This window comes from Sprattus sprattus, assembly GCF_963457725.1.
Source record: "Sprattus sprattus genome assembly, chromosome: 16".
In the NCBI taxonomy this organism is placed as follows: domain Eukaryota; kingdom Metazoa; phylum Chordata; class Actinopteri; order Clupeiformes; family Clupeidae; genus Sprattus; species Sprattus sprattus.
In genome coordinates, this window is record NC_137914.1 from 14225452 (window position 1) to 14242221 (window position 16770).

Here is a 16770-nt window from a genome sequence, read left to right on the forward strand (position 1 = left end):
GCGGCTACTTCCTGAGCAGGCGTGCGGCGCGCACCATCCAGACGGCCTTCCGCCAGTACCGCATGAACAAGAACTTCGAGCGCTTGCGCAGTTCTGCCTCAGAGAGCCGTATGACGCGCCGCATCATCCTCTCCAACATGCGCCAGCAGTACTCCTTCGACGAGCGGCAGCCGCAGATGCAGTCGCAGTCGCAGTTGCAGCAGCAGCGCTACCCTCACCCCATGGCGCTGGGGCTGGCAGGGCAGCCTGACTCGCACGACCAGGAGGGCGCCTCTTCGCCCGACTGCCAGGGAGAGAGGGAGGACTACACAAACATGGACGACTCCTTCTCCAAACAAGTGAGTGTTTGTGTTTGTGTATATATATGTACTGTATGTGTGCGTGTGTACGCAAGTGTGTGTGTACGTGTGTGTGCGTCACTACCTGCTGGGGCCAATAGAGGACGCAGTGATGCGCCGCCACTCCCTGGTGCCAAACAAATTAGCACTCTCAGTTGGACAAATCTGGTAAATGCTGCTCTTTAAGATCCTAAGCTCCCCTTTAAGTCTTTTAAAACAGTCCGGGTAAAGGTGGCACTCATTGCATATGCTGTAGCTTAGTGTGTAGAGATTAGTGTCAGCAGTCGCTTAAGTTACTGTTGCGACACCTAGAGGGCACAGTAGCTGATATAAAGGCACACTTTTCTTGTGATGTCCGTTAAGTATTGATATTTCATACCTACAATAATACAACGTAATTTATCGTGGCAATGCATGACGTATGATCCCCCTGGCTGTTTCTTACAGGTTAAATCGCTGGCGGACTCCATGGACGACACGCTCACTTGTCAGTCAGGCCGTGGCGACTCGCAGGAGGGCAGCGGGGAAGGCGTGGGTGGGGAGGAGAGTGACGACTTCGGCGAGTGTGTGTGGATCAACCCCAGCAACCCGTCATTGTCAAGGCGCCGCCTTGCCGAGCGGGAGCGCGCTGGCGGGGTCCTGAGCATGCATGAGGACAGCACGGCCACGTCCTACAGCGACGTGACGCTCTACATGGACGACGGCATGCCCTCCTCGCCGCTCTCACTCGACCGCGCCCCCAGCAGCACCGACACCGAGTTCTGGGCAGGCATTGGTGGCGGCAGCGGTGGAGGGATGATGATGGCCGGAGGCCGCGAGGACAGCCGGGACACCGAGGGCGCCGGCAGCGGCAATAGCCGGCGAAGCACGCCCTGCACCGAGTGCCGTGACTACCGGTTGCGAGGCCCACACCTGCCCGTGCTGACCATCGAGCCGCCCAGCGACAGCTCTGTGGACATGAGCGACCGCTCCGACCGCGGCTCCCTCAACAGGCAGCTGATGTACGAGCAGGAGCCCCCTGGTGGTGGGGGAGTCGGGGCAAGTGGAGGAGTCGGAGGTGGAGTTGGAGGAGGAAGTGTAGGTGTAGGGATCGGGGGCTCGCCTCAGGGAACGCTCAAGCATAGCCCCAACGCCCGCACCATGTCCTCCTGCACCGCCCAGGGTCAGACTCGCACCCCTGGCCGGCCCCTGCCCTCCCCCATCCCCACGCAGCTGCCCCACCACACCATCCTACACCACCACCACCATCACCACCACCACCCTCTGCACCATCCTGTCCACCTCCACCACCACCACCCATACCCGGACACCCCCACGTCCCCCTCCCCGCAGCAGCCGCCCCTCACCCCCCTAACCCCCCTCACCCCTCTCACCCCCCTCTCCTCCACATCCTCCATGCCCCCGATGATCCTGGGCGTGCAGGAGCAGCCCTGCTGCTCGGACGGCGACAACGACTCACTGAACTCCACCACCAACTCCAACGAGACCATCAACTGCAGCACGGGCTCGTCGTCTCGGGACAGCCTGAGGGAGCCGATGCCCCTGCTGGGGAAGCAGACCTACCAGAGGGAGAGCCGCCACAGCTGGGACTCGCCCGCTTTCAACAACGACGTGGTGCAGAGGAGGCAGTACCGCATCGGGCTCAACCTCTTCAACAAGTAAGAGAAACCTTTGGCACCTTTCCACTGCTTGCAGTGTAGGAGAGTAATACCTCTTTCTTTTAGTAAAGGAGGGTAATACCTCTTTATTACTAGGATCTATATTTGGCTCCAAACATCATCTCTATCATAGTTGGATTACCGGGTTGGGCTCTCAGGTTCTATATTGGACTGGCTGCCATCTTGTCTAGCTGATAGTGAATATTGTGTTTCTCCAAGGCTCACATCTGTTTATCTCTCAGTGTTTCTCAGGAAGCCTCCCAAGTATTGATTTTTTTTATTGATTTGTGCTGATGTTTATGCTGCTGCTCTGCTATTGCTTGCTGGTTTAATGAATGATACAATATTTATTTCTCACAACATGCTGTTGACATGCAATCTCAGCACCTGCCAGACACATTTTTATCAGCTGGGCTGCATCGATGATGTCAATGTGTGGTTGTCTCACAATGTTGTATAGCTAAGCAATGGCGAAACACTGATGTCATCATATGCTTGGTCCATCTAATCATTGTTCATTAAGGTCCAAAGCCATGTGAGCATTCCTGTCAGTCACAGGAGCCACCCCAGTGATGTCTATGAGGCAGCTGCTCCGTCAGCTCTTTAGAGGCTGTGACATGAATTCCATGGCTGACAGTCAAAGGCCTATATATGCGCTTGTGTCAAGAAAGCTGTTTTAATGCTTTGTGCTCTCATCTAAACTACCCCAGAGTGCTGCTACAAGTCTGAATTCCAAAGCATCACTGCTAGAATGTCAACGCACCAGAAAAAAGGATAATAATACACTGACTCTTCAGTACCCGCTGGCTTCCTGAATCCTTTAGAGATCATTTTAGATGATTTCTCTCTTATTTCTTTCAAATCATAATGGATTTTCCTCTCTCTACCGCACACTCTTCACTATGGTTTTGTGTGAAACCTAAAGTATTCATGGTGCATTTTTTTCTGTAGACATTCTTTTCCTTCCTTCTTTCCACGTATCATTGTGTGCCATATTGTTTTAAAATGTGGATAAATATTGTTGATAAAGAGGGAGGGAAAGGTCTACATCTTCATCCCCTTGTGTGTGTTTATTCTGTGACTGTTTGCTCTTTGATATGTTCAACTTGAGCTCTGCTTGTGGTTCACTCTCAGGAAGCCAGAGAAGGGCATTCAGTACCTGATAGAAAAGGGCTTCGTGTCGGACACCCCCGTGGGCATCGCCCGCTTCATCCTGGAGCGGAAAGGGCTCAGCCGACAGATGATTGGAGAGTTCCTGGGCAACCGGCAGAAGCAGTTCAACAAAGACGTGCTAGAGTAAGTGGAAATGGATGCTTTTGCTTCAGAGGAGGAAGCCAATGATAGAGAGAATAAGAGTTGTTTTTAAAGTTTAGGTTCTCACAGTCATCATCATTACTGGTCGCCAGTGGTGTTAATGTCTTTCTGTGCCCTGTAGTTGTGTGCTGGATGAGATGGACTTCTCAGGGATGGATCTGGATGACGCTCTGAGAAAGTTCCAGGCTCAGATCAAAGTACAGGGGGAGGCCCAGAAGGTGGAGAGGCTGATTGAGGCTTTCAGGTATTTCAGTGCCTTAGAGTCTTTGAATTATACTGTATACTTATAAGTAATTTTTCAGTCAAGTATAAGTAAGGTGATATTAAAAAACATGAACCATATCAACACGTGGTAATGTTTAACTCCACAGTAGTAAAGCATGTGTTTTTCTCCCTCAGTCAGCGATACTGCGTTTGCAACCCAGTGCTGGTCCGACAGTTCCAGAACCCTGACACTATCTTCATCCTGGCGTTTGCCATCATCCTTCTCAACACAGACATGTACAGCCCAAATGTGAAGCCTGAGAGGAAGATGAAGATGGAGGACTTCATCAAGAATCTGCGAGGTGCGGTGATATTCATGGCTTCTGTTGTGTCTTTCTATTGGTTTGTGTAATGATGGATCATACCCTTTCCCTAACTGTCAAGCTACCCTAAAAACAACATGGTATGGCTTTGTACCTGTGTTGTGAAGGTCATGGATTTAAATATTAGCTTCAACCAACTTTCTTAATTATTTAATAGTCAGTACCTGTAGTTTGATGATCAATAGATAGCACCTGTATTCTTCATCATCTAGGAATTAAAGAGCAAGAAGCTGTTAAGGTTTAGAACAAAGTGGGGGTTCTCCTCCTCCTCCTCATCACCTGTCTATATCTCACTATCCTGCTCTTTCCCAGGTGTGGACAATGGTCAGGACATTCCACGGGATCTGCTTGTTGGGATCTACCAGCGCATCCAGAAATGGGAGCTGCGGACCAACGATGACCACGTGTCTCAAGTGCAAGCTGTGGAGAGGGTTGTGGTCGGGAAAAAGCCTGTGAGTGGTGCTCTGTCAGTTATTCCCTCAAACGCTGATGCTTTGTTTTGGTTCAAACTTGACAGATTTGACAGAAGTTTTCATAGTTTGACTAGCCTTTGAAAAGGAGAAAAAAATACTTTTTTCCCCATTTTTATCGCATTGAGTGAGATACTGCAGTGTGAATACAAAATGGATATTCAAATAATTTAAAAAAGAAAAAGTGAACACACCATAAGGTCGTAGAGCCCCATGCTGTGCCTTCTGGATATTTCCAGGCACTTTCCCCCCTTTTTCTTTGCTGTGAGAGACAAGGACGCTGTGACCACAATTACGGGCTAAGTCATTTATTTGGTAAATGCCAACGGGCCGGGATGAACGCCGTGACCCTGAGTTTGGCAGCATACGGGTGCCTGAGCAACAGGGGAGCCGAGAAGCTTCTTCTTGCTAACAGATCGTTTGCATAGCCATGAAAAAACAGACAGCTTGTCAGGGGCTGTGCATAGAGAAGAGAGAAAGTCCAGACATACGGTTAGGTATTTGCCTCTTTGTTTGTTTATTTGAGATGAGGCTTACAGGCTGAAAATCAGTGACGTTTGTTGTGAACCATAGACATACATTGTGTAATCTCCAAGATCTGGCTTTGTCTGTTGTGTTACATGGTTACCAGCCAAACTGTATATTTTTGTGTCATATTTGTCTCTCTTTTGTGTTGGTTGCTTTTAGGATTATCATCTGGCATATGTTGCATTATATTGTTTGGATTGAGAGATTTTAGAACATGGTGGACAGTTGTGTGTAGGGCTTGGGAGTCTCTCATTGGTACCTCAGTGGATTGTGTCAGTATGTTCAATATGTGCTTGCATTTGAGTCTTTGGTCAAACACTACATACACTACAGGTTAACCCAAATTAACATCTTCTTTTAACCTGAACAGCGTGAACAGAGATAATGCACGTTATACATACATACAGAGCATGCAACGGTCTGGGCACCTCTGGTCAAAATGTCTGGTACTAATGTTAAAAGATGACACATTTCTTTAATATTTTCAACAATATTCCTTTTTACCCCAGCTTTTATGGTTTCAAATTAAAAAATGTCCCTAGGTAAAGGTTTGCCCACCCTGCATGGTCAGTAAGGCAAGGCAAGTTTATTTATATAGCACATTTCCAACTCAGAGGCAATTCAATGTGCTTTAGCAAAAGGAACATTAAAACTGTGAAAAGACGTGATGTACAACGTACACTAAAAACACTGCTGAAGTAGTGTATGTCTCTCTAGGACACATAATAGAGAACCATAGAGCAATAGCCCCAATAGTATCCATAGTGGCATCCGTAATATAGCCAGATAGCCGTTTTCAGATAAAGGACAGAAACAAAGCCGAGCGCTACACTAGACATTAAAATAGGCCCACCGGTCTTTTTCGGACCACCGCACAGAGAACCCGATAGCCCAATAACTGTTTTCAGAGAAATGCCCGAAATACAGGTTAGGCCAAGAATAGAGATTAAATAGAGGCCCACTTGTAGGCCTTAACCCTAAACCTGAGTTGAGTTGAGAATAGAATGAGAATAGTTGGGTCTATAGTCTAGCTTTGAAAATGGCTACAGTTAATTACTACTGTAAATAAAATCCCCATTGGCAAGTAACACAGCTTGTATATCCACAGATTTTCAATAATCTTTAGGTTAGGCCATGGCAAAACCTTCAGCTTGTGCCTTTTGAAGTCCATTGTGGTTATTTTGAGGATTAGGATCATTATCCTGTTTTAGAAGCCACCCTCTTCATCTTCAGCTTTTTTACAGATGGTGTGATGGTTGCTTCCAGAATTTGCTGGTATTTAATTAAATCCATTCTTCCCTCGACTAGTGAAATATACCCTGTGCCACTGGCTGCAACACAAGCCCAAAGCCTCATCAATCCACCCACGTGCCAAACAGTTGGAGCAGTGTTTTTTTCATGAAATTCTTCACCCTTTGTTCTCTAAAACATACCTTTGCTCATTGCAGCCAAACAGTTCTATTTTAACTTCATTGGTCCTCAGGACAAGCAACTGGCTTGCTAAGAGGTTAATTTGCAAACTTATGATGCTTAATTTTGTGGCAAGGACACGTGAAAGGTTTTCTTTTGATGACTCTTCTATAAAGGTTATGTTTATGAAGGTGTCACTGCACAAAAGAACAGTGCACCACCCCTGCTAAATCTTCCTGAAGGTCTAATGCAGTCAAACTGTGGTTTTGATTTGCCTTTCCACCAATTCTACAAGCAGATTTTCTTGTTCTTCCAGACCTAAACTTGACCCCAACCATTTCTGTTAACTGCTATTTCTTAATTACATTGCAAACTGAGGAAATGGATGTCTGAAATCTCCTTTTGTTATCTTCTTATAGCGTCCTGCTTTGTGGGCATAAATTATTTTCATTTTCAGAGAAACCAGCTTAGAGGAGCCCGTGGCTGCTGATTGTTAGGATAAGGTTTCAGGAGTCAGAGTATTTATAAATCTTTGAAATTTGAAATCACCCGACCTTTCCTTACAATGACTGTGAACAAGCCATAGCCCTTACAAGCTAATTAAGGTCTGTGATCCTGGTGAAAGTTATCTGAAGGCTCAAATCTCTTTGGGTGCCCAAACTCTTGCATGGTGCTCCTTTAATTTTTTCACTCTGAAATTACAATAACAATAACAAATCTTGTTTAAAATGTTGAAAAGGATGTTTCATCTTTAACTTAATGCCTTAGAGATCAATTCGACTTACTGAACTAATCAAAGTAAAATACATTTTGACCAGGGATGCCCAGACTTTTGGATGCCACCACTGTCATGTCATATTCCCCACTGAGGGACAGTGTATTTGAGGGCTTCCCCAAACCAGTTCTCCACTGATGCTCTGGCTATTTCTGGAATCTTAGAGAGCATCTAATAAGCAATGCTGAAGATGTGGACATGAGCCCCTTTGTAGGGAGCGATGCAATCCTTACATGCTAATTCGCCAGAGCGTCTGCAGACAGACAGAGATGGGCTGTGATGGCTGGAAGTGTTCCCTCTGATCCTCAGCACATTTGACTACTCACGCTCACAGTCACTGCCGGCCTGGGCTTGATCTGAACGAGCTGGTCAGAGGGGGGCATTACCAGAGCCTTCACTCACCGGGGCGGGGCGTGGTGTGGCAAGCGGATTCACAGAGATTGCTCTGTGGGGTGAGGCGCTTTGACCGGTTTGTTTTGGATTGCTTTCACGGTGGTTTGGAGGTGGGTTGTTTAGCAAGTTTCTCTCAGGCGTTTAGGATTAGCTTTTTAATATCCTGTCGAGGTTAGTTGTGCAGTTTTTCTTTCAGGCTAATTTTGGTTTAGCGCTGCCGTGTGTGTGTGTGTGTGTGTGTGTGTGTGTGTGTGTGTGTGTGTGTGTTATGGTGTGAGTTAATCTGATGGTTTATGGTTCTGTCACATACATGTGTGTGTTCCTGCATAAGAAGGAGGTTGATCTGCGTTGGGTGGCTAAAGTGGATTAGCCAGCTTGTAATTGTTGATAGTGTGCATGGTGATAGTGCATGCTGGGCATTTACCTAGACTGGAAATGTAACATTGAGGCTGTCTACAGCAAGGGACTGACCAGACTCTACTTTCTGAGTAAGCTTAGGTCATTCAATGTGTGCACCAAGATGTTGCATACCTTCTTCCAGTCTGTTGGCAAGTGCAGTTTTCGTTGCAGCCTACAGTTGCAGCAGGAGCATTAGAGCGAGCAATAAGGACCATAACATTAGGTCATTCCTGCCCACCACAATAAGGACCATAACATTAGGTCATTCCTGCCCACCACAATAAGGACCATTACATTAGGTTATTCCTGCCCACCACAATAGCCATCTACAAAGACTCCCCTCTATGCCGGGAGAGTAGACTCCTCTGAGTGGCAATGCACAATGCATATTTAACATTACATTTACATCTTGCCTTAAAGTTGATGTCTTATATGCGTTTTTGAAGCATTTGCATTTTACCAGCAAAACCAAACCTTTTAACACATTGTTGTGCCTACAGCGATATATCTATCATGATTGTTATTTCGCCCAGGCCTACATGTGCCCAGTCCTTTTAACATGTCTATATATGACATTTGCCTCTATGTGTGTGCAGGTAGTGTGTGCCTATGTGTATCGTGGATTTTAACACGTCTGTACTTGTGTGTAGTTGGCTAATGGCAGATGCGTGTGCTGTGTGTGTTTGTGCAGGTGCTGTCCCTGCCTCATCGCAGGCTGGTGTGTTGTTGTCAGCTGTATGAGGTTCCTGACCCCAATCGACCCCAGAGGACGGGAGTTCACCAGAGGGAGGTCTTCCTCTTCAACGACCTGCTCGTGGTAAGAAACTCAGTCCCCTATAGCCAGCCTCGCTCCTGACTACGCACTGAACATGAGATATGAAAGGAACGAATGAATGGATCAGTTAGCTTCCATGAAATGGTGTGATCAGGTATAATATAAATACATAAATGCCTGAACATAAATCAGTTAACACATTATTCACACACCCTTTGGTTGATGAATGATTCCATTTTTTTGCTTAGTTTGAAGTCCGTTTGTCATAGTGTCATTTGAAAAAAAGAAAAGCAGTTCTCAGCATGAGGAAACCCTGAGCAGAATGCATGAGCGTCAGCATGTAAATCTCAGTGTCGAGCTGTAGCCACCTCCTCATCCCAGCAGCAGCAGCATCATCAGCAGCACTAGGGCACTGGTAGATTTACAAGCCTTCAGCATTTCATCCTCGTAGCTCTCTTGCAGCACCCTCATTATCGTGGCCTCATTCCGGGGAGCCCCTACTCCTCCCTACCAGCCCACCCCGCCTAGTCCCGTCCCCAACCCATTCCCATTCCACCCACCCCCCACCCCAACCCCCAATCTCCCACTGCTGATGCAGTAAATTTAAATGCGCTTTACTCCTCTTTGCAGGTGACTAAGATCTTTCAGAAGAAGAAGACCTTGGTGACGTACAGCTTCAGACAGTCCTTTCCCCTGGTGGAAATGCAGGTTCACATGTTCCAGAACTCCTGTAAGTGCTTGTCTCTCCATCTGGTCTCTCCATCTGTTTCTCCTGCTTTATTTATACACACACACACACACACACACACACACACACACACACACACACACACACACACACATACTCTCCCTCAAACATACCATCCCCTCTCTCTCTCTTTTCTCTCTCACTCTTGCTTTTTCTCTCTCACTCACTTTCTCTCTTGCTTTCTGTCTCTCCCTCTGCATCTCTCTTGTTTCTGCTTTCTCTCTCTCTCTGATCTTCTTTGACGTGAAGCTCTCAGTGTCACTGGTATTTCGCCAAATCTCCACACTCCCTTGTATTTATGTGGTCATCTGCTGCCCACAGACATGATGAAAATGATACTTAGCCCACGTCTAAACACTCACTCATCTCAGTGTTTGTACACACACCATAAAACCCTAACACTTTGATGTCCTGCTATAAGTTCTTCAACTGCCAGACTATAAATCTCCTAAGAGTCTCCTTGCTGTAGATATATGTGTACTGTATTAAAATTAGTTTTGACATTCTAGGAAAATGCCAGAGTGTTGCATCGATGGCTATTGCATCCTTTAGAGTGAGAACTTTAGCTTTGAGCTTTGAGAACTGTAGTGATTGAGTATTATTAATATAGTAGATACAACTTTATTTGTCTGGTCAACTAAAAGGATCCAAAGGGATGTAGCCTTTATCTGCTAGATGGCAAATTTGGTCCCCAGCTCTGCTGTTTGTGTTTTCTAACGATTCCGTTTGTGGTAACAGCTAGCTAGCTCCCTAACTCTGAATACCGGCTCAATTAGCTTTGTATTTAAAAGGAAGGAGTGGTGATTCCTGAATGACTTCTTGTTTTCCAAGTAGACAGATGTTTAAAAAATGCAGCCTCTACAACATAATAAATGAATGTATAAATATGCAATAAACGTATCTGATGTTTAATGAGGTAGGGAATAGCTTCTACAATGTGTATTACTCCTATGTTATCATAGTGTAGTAAAGCATACTTCACTTGTACCATACTGCATCTAAATTGCATACTGCTCATGCTACACTGTGAAGGTCTTATCTTGTTATGCTCCGCATATTTCTCTGTGTCATGACATGTCCATGCTACCTTGCATCTATGTTATGTTACACTGAAGTTGTTCTATACTGTGTATACTGTACCCTTGCCATGTTGTGTCTGTATGTTATTACCGTGCCCCTGTACCACTCTGAGCTGTGTTTGCCCTCCTCCAGACTACCCTCATGGGATCCGTCTAACGTCGGCCATCCCGGGGGACGAGAGGAAGGTTCTGATCGTGTTCACGGCTCCGAGCCAGCAGGACCGATCGCGCTTCGTGAGCGACCTGAGGGAGAGCATCGCCGAGGTGCAGGAGATGGAGAAGTACCGTGTGGAGTGTGAGTGAAACTGCAGCGCAGTGCACCACGGCTGGGGGTGTGGGTGGGGGCGGGGGGGTGCTGTAACCTGCTACATTGTAGCTGTGATTGGTGGAACAGTGTCTGCTGCTCAGAGTTCATCTTTCATTTTCTCCTCCTTCACTGTTCATCTCCCTTGTGCTTTCTCGATTCCCCTGCCTTATCTCTCTCTCTCTCTCTCTCTCTCTCTCTCTCTCTGTCTCTTTCTCTCTCTCTCCCTCTCTCTCTCTCTGTCTCTCTATCTCTTTCTCTCTCTTTCCCTCTCTGTGGGCATCTCGCTTTCACTCATTCTCCCACACTCTGTCTCTGTATATTTCTTTTCTCCCTCTCTGCCTCCGTCTTTTTTTCTCTTTTCTCTCTCTACTTCTGCCTCTTTTTCTTTCAGTGATATTTCACTCTCGGTCTGCCTCCTGCTAATTGAATTTCTCTCATTTCATTCTTCTCTCGCTCTTCTCTGTCTCTGTCTCTCTCTGTCAAATCCTCCGCAGCCGAGCTGGAGAAGCAGAAAGGTGTGATGCGGCCTGGCCTTCTGAACGAAGGGGGCGGTGGTGGCGTGGGAGGCGGCGGTGTGGGGATGAAGAGCGAGGCGGTGAACGGCACCCTGGGAAGGCCGAGCCTGGATGACACATATGCCAACACCGACGGGCTCAAGCGCACGGCTCTCAGCTCTTCCTTGCGAGATCTCTCAGAGACAGGTACAAGTGGAACTGCACCCTTAAATGCACCCTGAATTCAGTTCAATTCAATTCAATTCAATTCAATAACATTGTCTCAGGGTGATATACAGAGCCCAGAAATGATATGACTGTACTGTGATGAATCAGTGCTGGTGCTACTGTAATATTAGCATGGGTTGTGAATGGCTCAACACCCATCTACTGTTTAAAATCAGCCTGAACCTTGCAAAGCTGATGATGACGTAAGGTCAACAGTTTGGGACTAGTTTACGTCATGTAATGGGCGGCCCACCTCCCCCAGCACCCACCTGTTGTGTGAGTGTGAGATCAGGACTCATCATTCACAGGAGCTTTACACCTCCCCTCCCCCAGCCTCACCAGCTGTACACTCCACCCCCCTCTCAGCCCCTTGCCCACTTTTTTAGATTTAAAAAAAATAATAATAATTGTCCGGAGCAGGGAGTTATGCTCACAGCTGGGGGTGAAGTTTCACTTCAAGACACTGGGCATTCTGTAATGTCTGAAAAAAACCTGGAGGTAGAGATGAGCTGTGCTCTTTCCCAGTCCCGCTTATACACCACACTCACAGGTTGCTGAAGCAGGGGAAAGGGATGCAGAGGCCTGTCATGATCACTCCGTGTCAAAACACACAGTGCACACAGATATAGCAGAACCACCGTTTGACTCACTGATGTGACTCAGATGCCCTGTAGCCTGTTAGAGCCTGACCCTATGGGCTGCTGCCAGAGGGGGAGTGAATTAATCAACCTTAGTTATTTTTCTGACATCGCAAGTGAGTGGAGTTCAATTGTAGTTCAATTGAGACATGCTTGGGATGCACATCTTTCAAATGTGACAAATGAAGGCTGCACTGTGGTATTCCGCTACGGGTTGATGCACCATCACCTGTTAGGTGTAGACGGAGATGGTTCTGTCTCCGTCTCGTGTGCGGAGGAGCTTAGTTCTGTAAGGAAGAGCTGCCAGGCCGTGTGACTACCCACTGACACCGGGCACGCTAACGCTGTGTCACTGTGTCACTGTGTCTTCTGCCCAAATTAGAGGATGCTGCTCAATCACAAAATGGAGAGAGGGAAAGAGAGAGAGAGAGAGAGCTGTGCATATAAGATGTAATAGTGCCCTCTAGTGGGTCATTAAAACTCTGCTACGTTGCAAGAGTCTTTGTTTTGCATCAAGACTGAGGATAAAATAATATCTTATTAACGCTCAGATTCATAGATATTTAGGTTTTGAAATTAATACACTTTAAAGGTTTTTTCATGTATAAATACATGTGTCTTTTAAGACAATCGCTGCATCACTGCCTGGTAATTATCTGTAGCTCTTTCTTTGATTCTATCTGAAAAGAGATCTAATATTACCACATTTGATAAAAGCAGCCAAACATTAAATACTCTTACTGATCATTTCCCAGTAATTACAATGATTAGACTACCCATCAAAATTCAGTTTCTGAAAAGAATAGTACATGTACAGGTAATCAAATGTTGGCCATTTTGTATGATGTTGGCCTTCCCACGACCAATTAGTGACTAGCAAGGGATTGATTTTCACCCCCCTCACCCCCCTTCCCCCCCGACCCCCAAAGGTTTCATTAGACTGCTTTTCCTGCAGTGATCTCACTCTTCAAACAGCTTAAGATAAATAACTATCACGACGGCTGCCATGCTCCTGTGGCCTCCTTTAAGCATATAATATTCAATAGCAAATCAATTCCTCCGCACTCAGCGTTATTTTGTGTCAGAGGCTCACAGCGGCTCTGCAGACATTAAGACTGCAGTATTCAAATGAATCTCCATTCATCTCTATTTAGAGGAGAGTGCTGAGCTGCTCCAAATGCAGATTCTGAATCCTGACGTCTCGGTTTGAAAGCCTCACAGCAAGTGAAGAATGCCTTTGAAATGTACTCTGGAGGGAATTTTACCAGGGAAAAGTTAGAAACGCATGCGAGGAGAACAATATATTCCTCTTATTTTTATAAATTATTATTATCATTATATTTATTTGAGAATGAAATCAGGGCATGACGAGAGGAATGAGACATGGGGATTTAATGGTGATGTTGTACATGGCAATGGAGTGCTCTTTGTTAAGGTGTTCAGAGAAGCTTGAATCCCTTTAGCAAATCGTATTGTGTGCAGGCAAAACCCATATCAAGGGAATGTGTTTTTTATCCCAGTAATACTCTATGTGGGGAAAACAATTGGCAGAGCATGGGAGGGTTCAGTGTAAGGTGCTCCTCGGGGAGGCTAGGTTTATAGCAGTGCTGTTACCCAGTGTGTGTGTGTGTGTGTGTGTGTGTGTGAGTTTGTGTGTGTGTGTGTGGAGGGAGGGGGGTGGGCTGTGGTTGGCTGGGCTCCAGTGGGGATGTTGTCCTCCTGACCTTGCTCTGCTTGGTTGGGCTGCAGGGAAACGAGGTCGCAGAAACAGCGCCGGCTCCTTGGATAGTACCATGGAAGTAAGTCTGAAGGGGTGTGAAGAGCGCTGCTCCCATTCTCACTCCTAAAAATCAAACCACCACCCCACCCACCCGCTCACCAACATGGACTGATCCTCTGCACCTGTGCATGACCATCCTTCTTGTGCACCGTGCATGTTCTATCGATCACCACCATGTGCGTGTGTGTGTGTGTGTGTGTGTGTGTGTGTGTGTGTGTGTGTGTGTGTTTGAGCATCTTGCGTGCATGTGTGTGCATGAAACAGTGAGCAATCTCCCTCACTGCCACTCTCTCACATTGTGTGGTGTACGCAACCATGTGGCTTTACTAATTACACCTCCTATCGCTGATGCTTGTTCACGGAGACTTGAAGTCTGTGTTGTGTTGTGTTGTGTTTGTGTGATTTGAGCTGTGCCATCAATGTTTGTGGCTGTTCTAATGAGCCGATGTTGAATGGATGATTGGAGAAGCCCTGCTTGATAGCAGCTGCTAATGAACTAAATCAAGACATCATTATGATCATTTCTGCACGCTGAGAATGAGAAAATATTCACAGAAATGCAGATGTATGTTGATAAGACATAAGATTAAAGACGTTTCATTTTACTGCAAAATGTAATAAAGTACATTATGTAGTAAGTAACAAGGCCTGTTTCTGATCTGTCTACGTTGTCCAGTCTGATTCCTTATTAAATCTTTCCTCTTAGTGTTTGTATGTGTGCTTGCATCTGTTTGTGTGTGTGTGTGTGTGTGTGTGTTGCTCTGTGTGAAAACAGTTTTTGTGTGAATGTGTATTCCTGGGTGTGTGTGTGTGTCCATTCATCCATGTGTATCTATTTATATTAATGACGTGTTTGTTGTTGTCTGTGACAGGGGTCCATCATCAGTAGCCCACGGCCCCACCAGCGAATGCCCATGTCCGCTTGCTATGGCTTAGACGACTACCGGCCTCACCGCCCCATCCTGAGCCCCGGAGTAGGGGTGGGGGGTGGGCCGGGGCAACAGCAACACACCATGGGTGGCAACAACATCGGAGGCATGGGCTGCGCCAGTGGTCTATCCAGCAGCGGCGAGCGCGGGGTCGCTGGGGGGGGGACTGGGAGTGGCTCGGGGGGCAGCAGCTCGGGTTCCTTCCTGGGCTCCCTGTTTGGCAGCAAGCGCGCCAAGCCACCCGCCCCCCTAATCCCTCCTGGGCCGCACTACCCGGCACCCGTGCCACCGCCCACCAGTGGGGGTCCGCCCCCGCTCTCGCCGTCCTCCCTCACCGACCCCGGTGGGCCGTCCAAGCTTCAGGCGCTGCATGCGCAGTATTGCCACAACAACAGCGTGGGCCAGCCGCCACCCCCCTATCACCACCACCACCGCTACCACGTGCAGGCCGTGCCCATGGTCAGCGGCCCCTCTTGCTCTGCACCGGGCATGCACCACACCATCCAGCGCGGTTCCTTGCCCAGGCGCCCGCAGCCTATGCCAAGCCACGCCCAGTTGCAGCAGTACAGCCAGCAGCAGGTCCAGATCTCCCAGCATGCTATGCTTCAACAGCAGCAGCAAGGACGCTACATCAGTATGGGCATGGGCATGACCTGCACGCCTCCTCCGCTTTCTCCACACTCCCCTCTCTCCCCCGTGTCTCCGTTCCCAATGTACCACACGCACGCACTCTCGCAGGCGCATACTCACATGCCGCTGCATCCCACACACTCGGTGCGCGGCCCCGGCCCCACGCCCAAGATGCCGCTCATGCTGTCCCACTCGCAACCGCACCCGCACGCCCACTCGCACGTCGCCCACTCTCACGGCCACGGCCACTTAGGCGGTGGCGGTGGACTCACCCACAGCCCCCTCCCCTCGCACCAGCAGCACTTTGTCTTTGCTGTACCACCCCAGGCGCCGCCCACCGCCATCACTGCGCGCTATGTGCCCCAGTTCCCGCACCCCTCCACCATTCCGCCTCCACCCCCTCACTCACCCCTGCCTCCACCCTCGCCTCATGCACCTCTTACGCCTCTTACTCCTCTTACGCCTCTCTCCCCCCACCCACCCCAGTCGCTGGCACAGGGAGGGGGCCCGGGTGGGGGGGGGCCCGGTGGCAGCGGGGGAGGGGGTGGCAGCAACAGCGGCACGGTGGGCAGCTCCAAGTCCAAGTCTATCAACCGCATCAGCACAGTGGTGTGAGGGGACCAACGGGAGGGGGCCATGGAGCCCCAGGGCCAATTGTGAGAGCCAGGGTCCAGTTTAGGGACGGTGCTGGAGCCCTGCAGCAGCGTAGAGGCAGTGGCGGCAGAGTAAGAGGAGAGACGGGCGAGAGGAAGAGGAGGAAGAAGAGGAAGCACAGTCTGATGAGACTTTGCTACATTCACGTCGGCTGCCCTAGCGTGTAGAACCTTGAGCCCTGTTCGTCTCGCGACCAGATTGAGCTGCATAAGCATGCCTCATCCAGCTCGTTTATTTGTTTGTTTGTTCGTTTGTCCGTTTAGTTTCGGCTAGCGCTTGGGTTTCAGTTGCAAATAAGGACAAGATGCAGACGCGCATGCCGCCAAACAAACGCAAAGCAAAATCCGCCCAAGACGCTTCTACCCACTTCACATTCAGGCTGAGGACAAACGTGTGAGGGGTGCCGAGGACGATCAGTCCTGCCAATCACAGTTCAGGACACGTAAACAGAGACACACTAGCACATTAGAGAGAGTGGCAGCTACCAAAAAGGAGCAGATTATGACAGGAGGTAGCCAGAGCAGAGGAGAGTGGCTTTAGAGGTGAGCTTTCACTCCGGCTCAGCCAAGATTCCAGTCTGGCATTAACACACATGACCCCAGAATGACCTTCTGTGTGGTGTGCGTATGTCTGTGT

At 48.2% G+C, this 16770-nt stretch overlaps 1 protein-coding gene across 1 annotated transcript in view; it reads left to right on the top strand.

The window, feature by feature from the left end:
• Positions 1–16095, top strand: part of iqsec2a (IQ motif and Sec7 domain ArfGEF 2a) — a gene marked incomplete at both ends in the record, with an annotated part of 60724 nt that extends 44629 nt beyond the window's left edge. Inside the window, 12 exons of the mRNA XM_080853803.1 lie at positions 1–338; positions 786–1996; positions 3131–3292; positions 3432–3554; positions 3710–3876; positions 4210–4349; positions 8564–8689; positions 9278–9377; positions 10608–10769; positions 11276–11482; positions 13891–13940; positions 14794–16095. The exon at positions 1–338 is cut by the window's left edge and continues 25 nt beyond it. Coding sequence (XP_080709929.1) covers positions 1–338; positions 786–1996; positions 3131–3292; positions 3432–3554; positions 3710–3876; positions 4210–4349; positions 8564–8689; positions 9278–9377; positions 10608–10769; positions 11276–11482; positions 13891–13940; positions 14794–16095 — 4088 coding nt within the window. The remainder of the gene's footprint in view (positions 339–785; positions 1997–3130; positions 3293–3431; positions 3555–3709; positions 3877–4209; positions 4350–8563; positions 8690–9277; positions 9378–10607; positions 10770–11275; positions 11483–13890; positions 13941–14793) is intronic.
• Between the last annotated feature and the right edge of the window lie 675 nt (positions 16096–16770).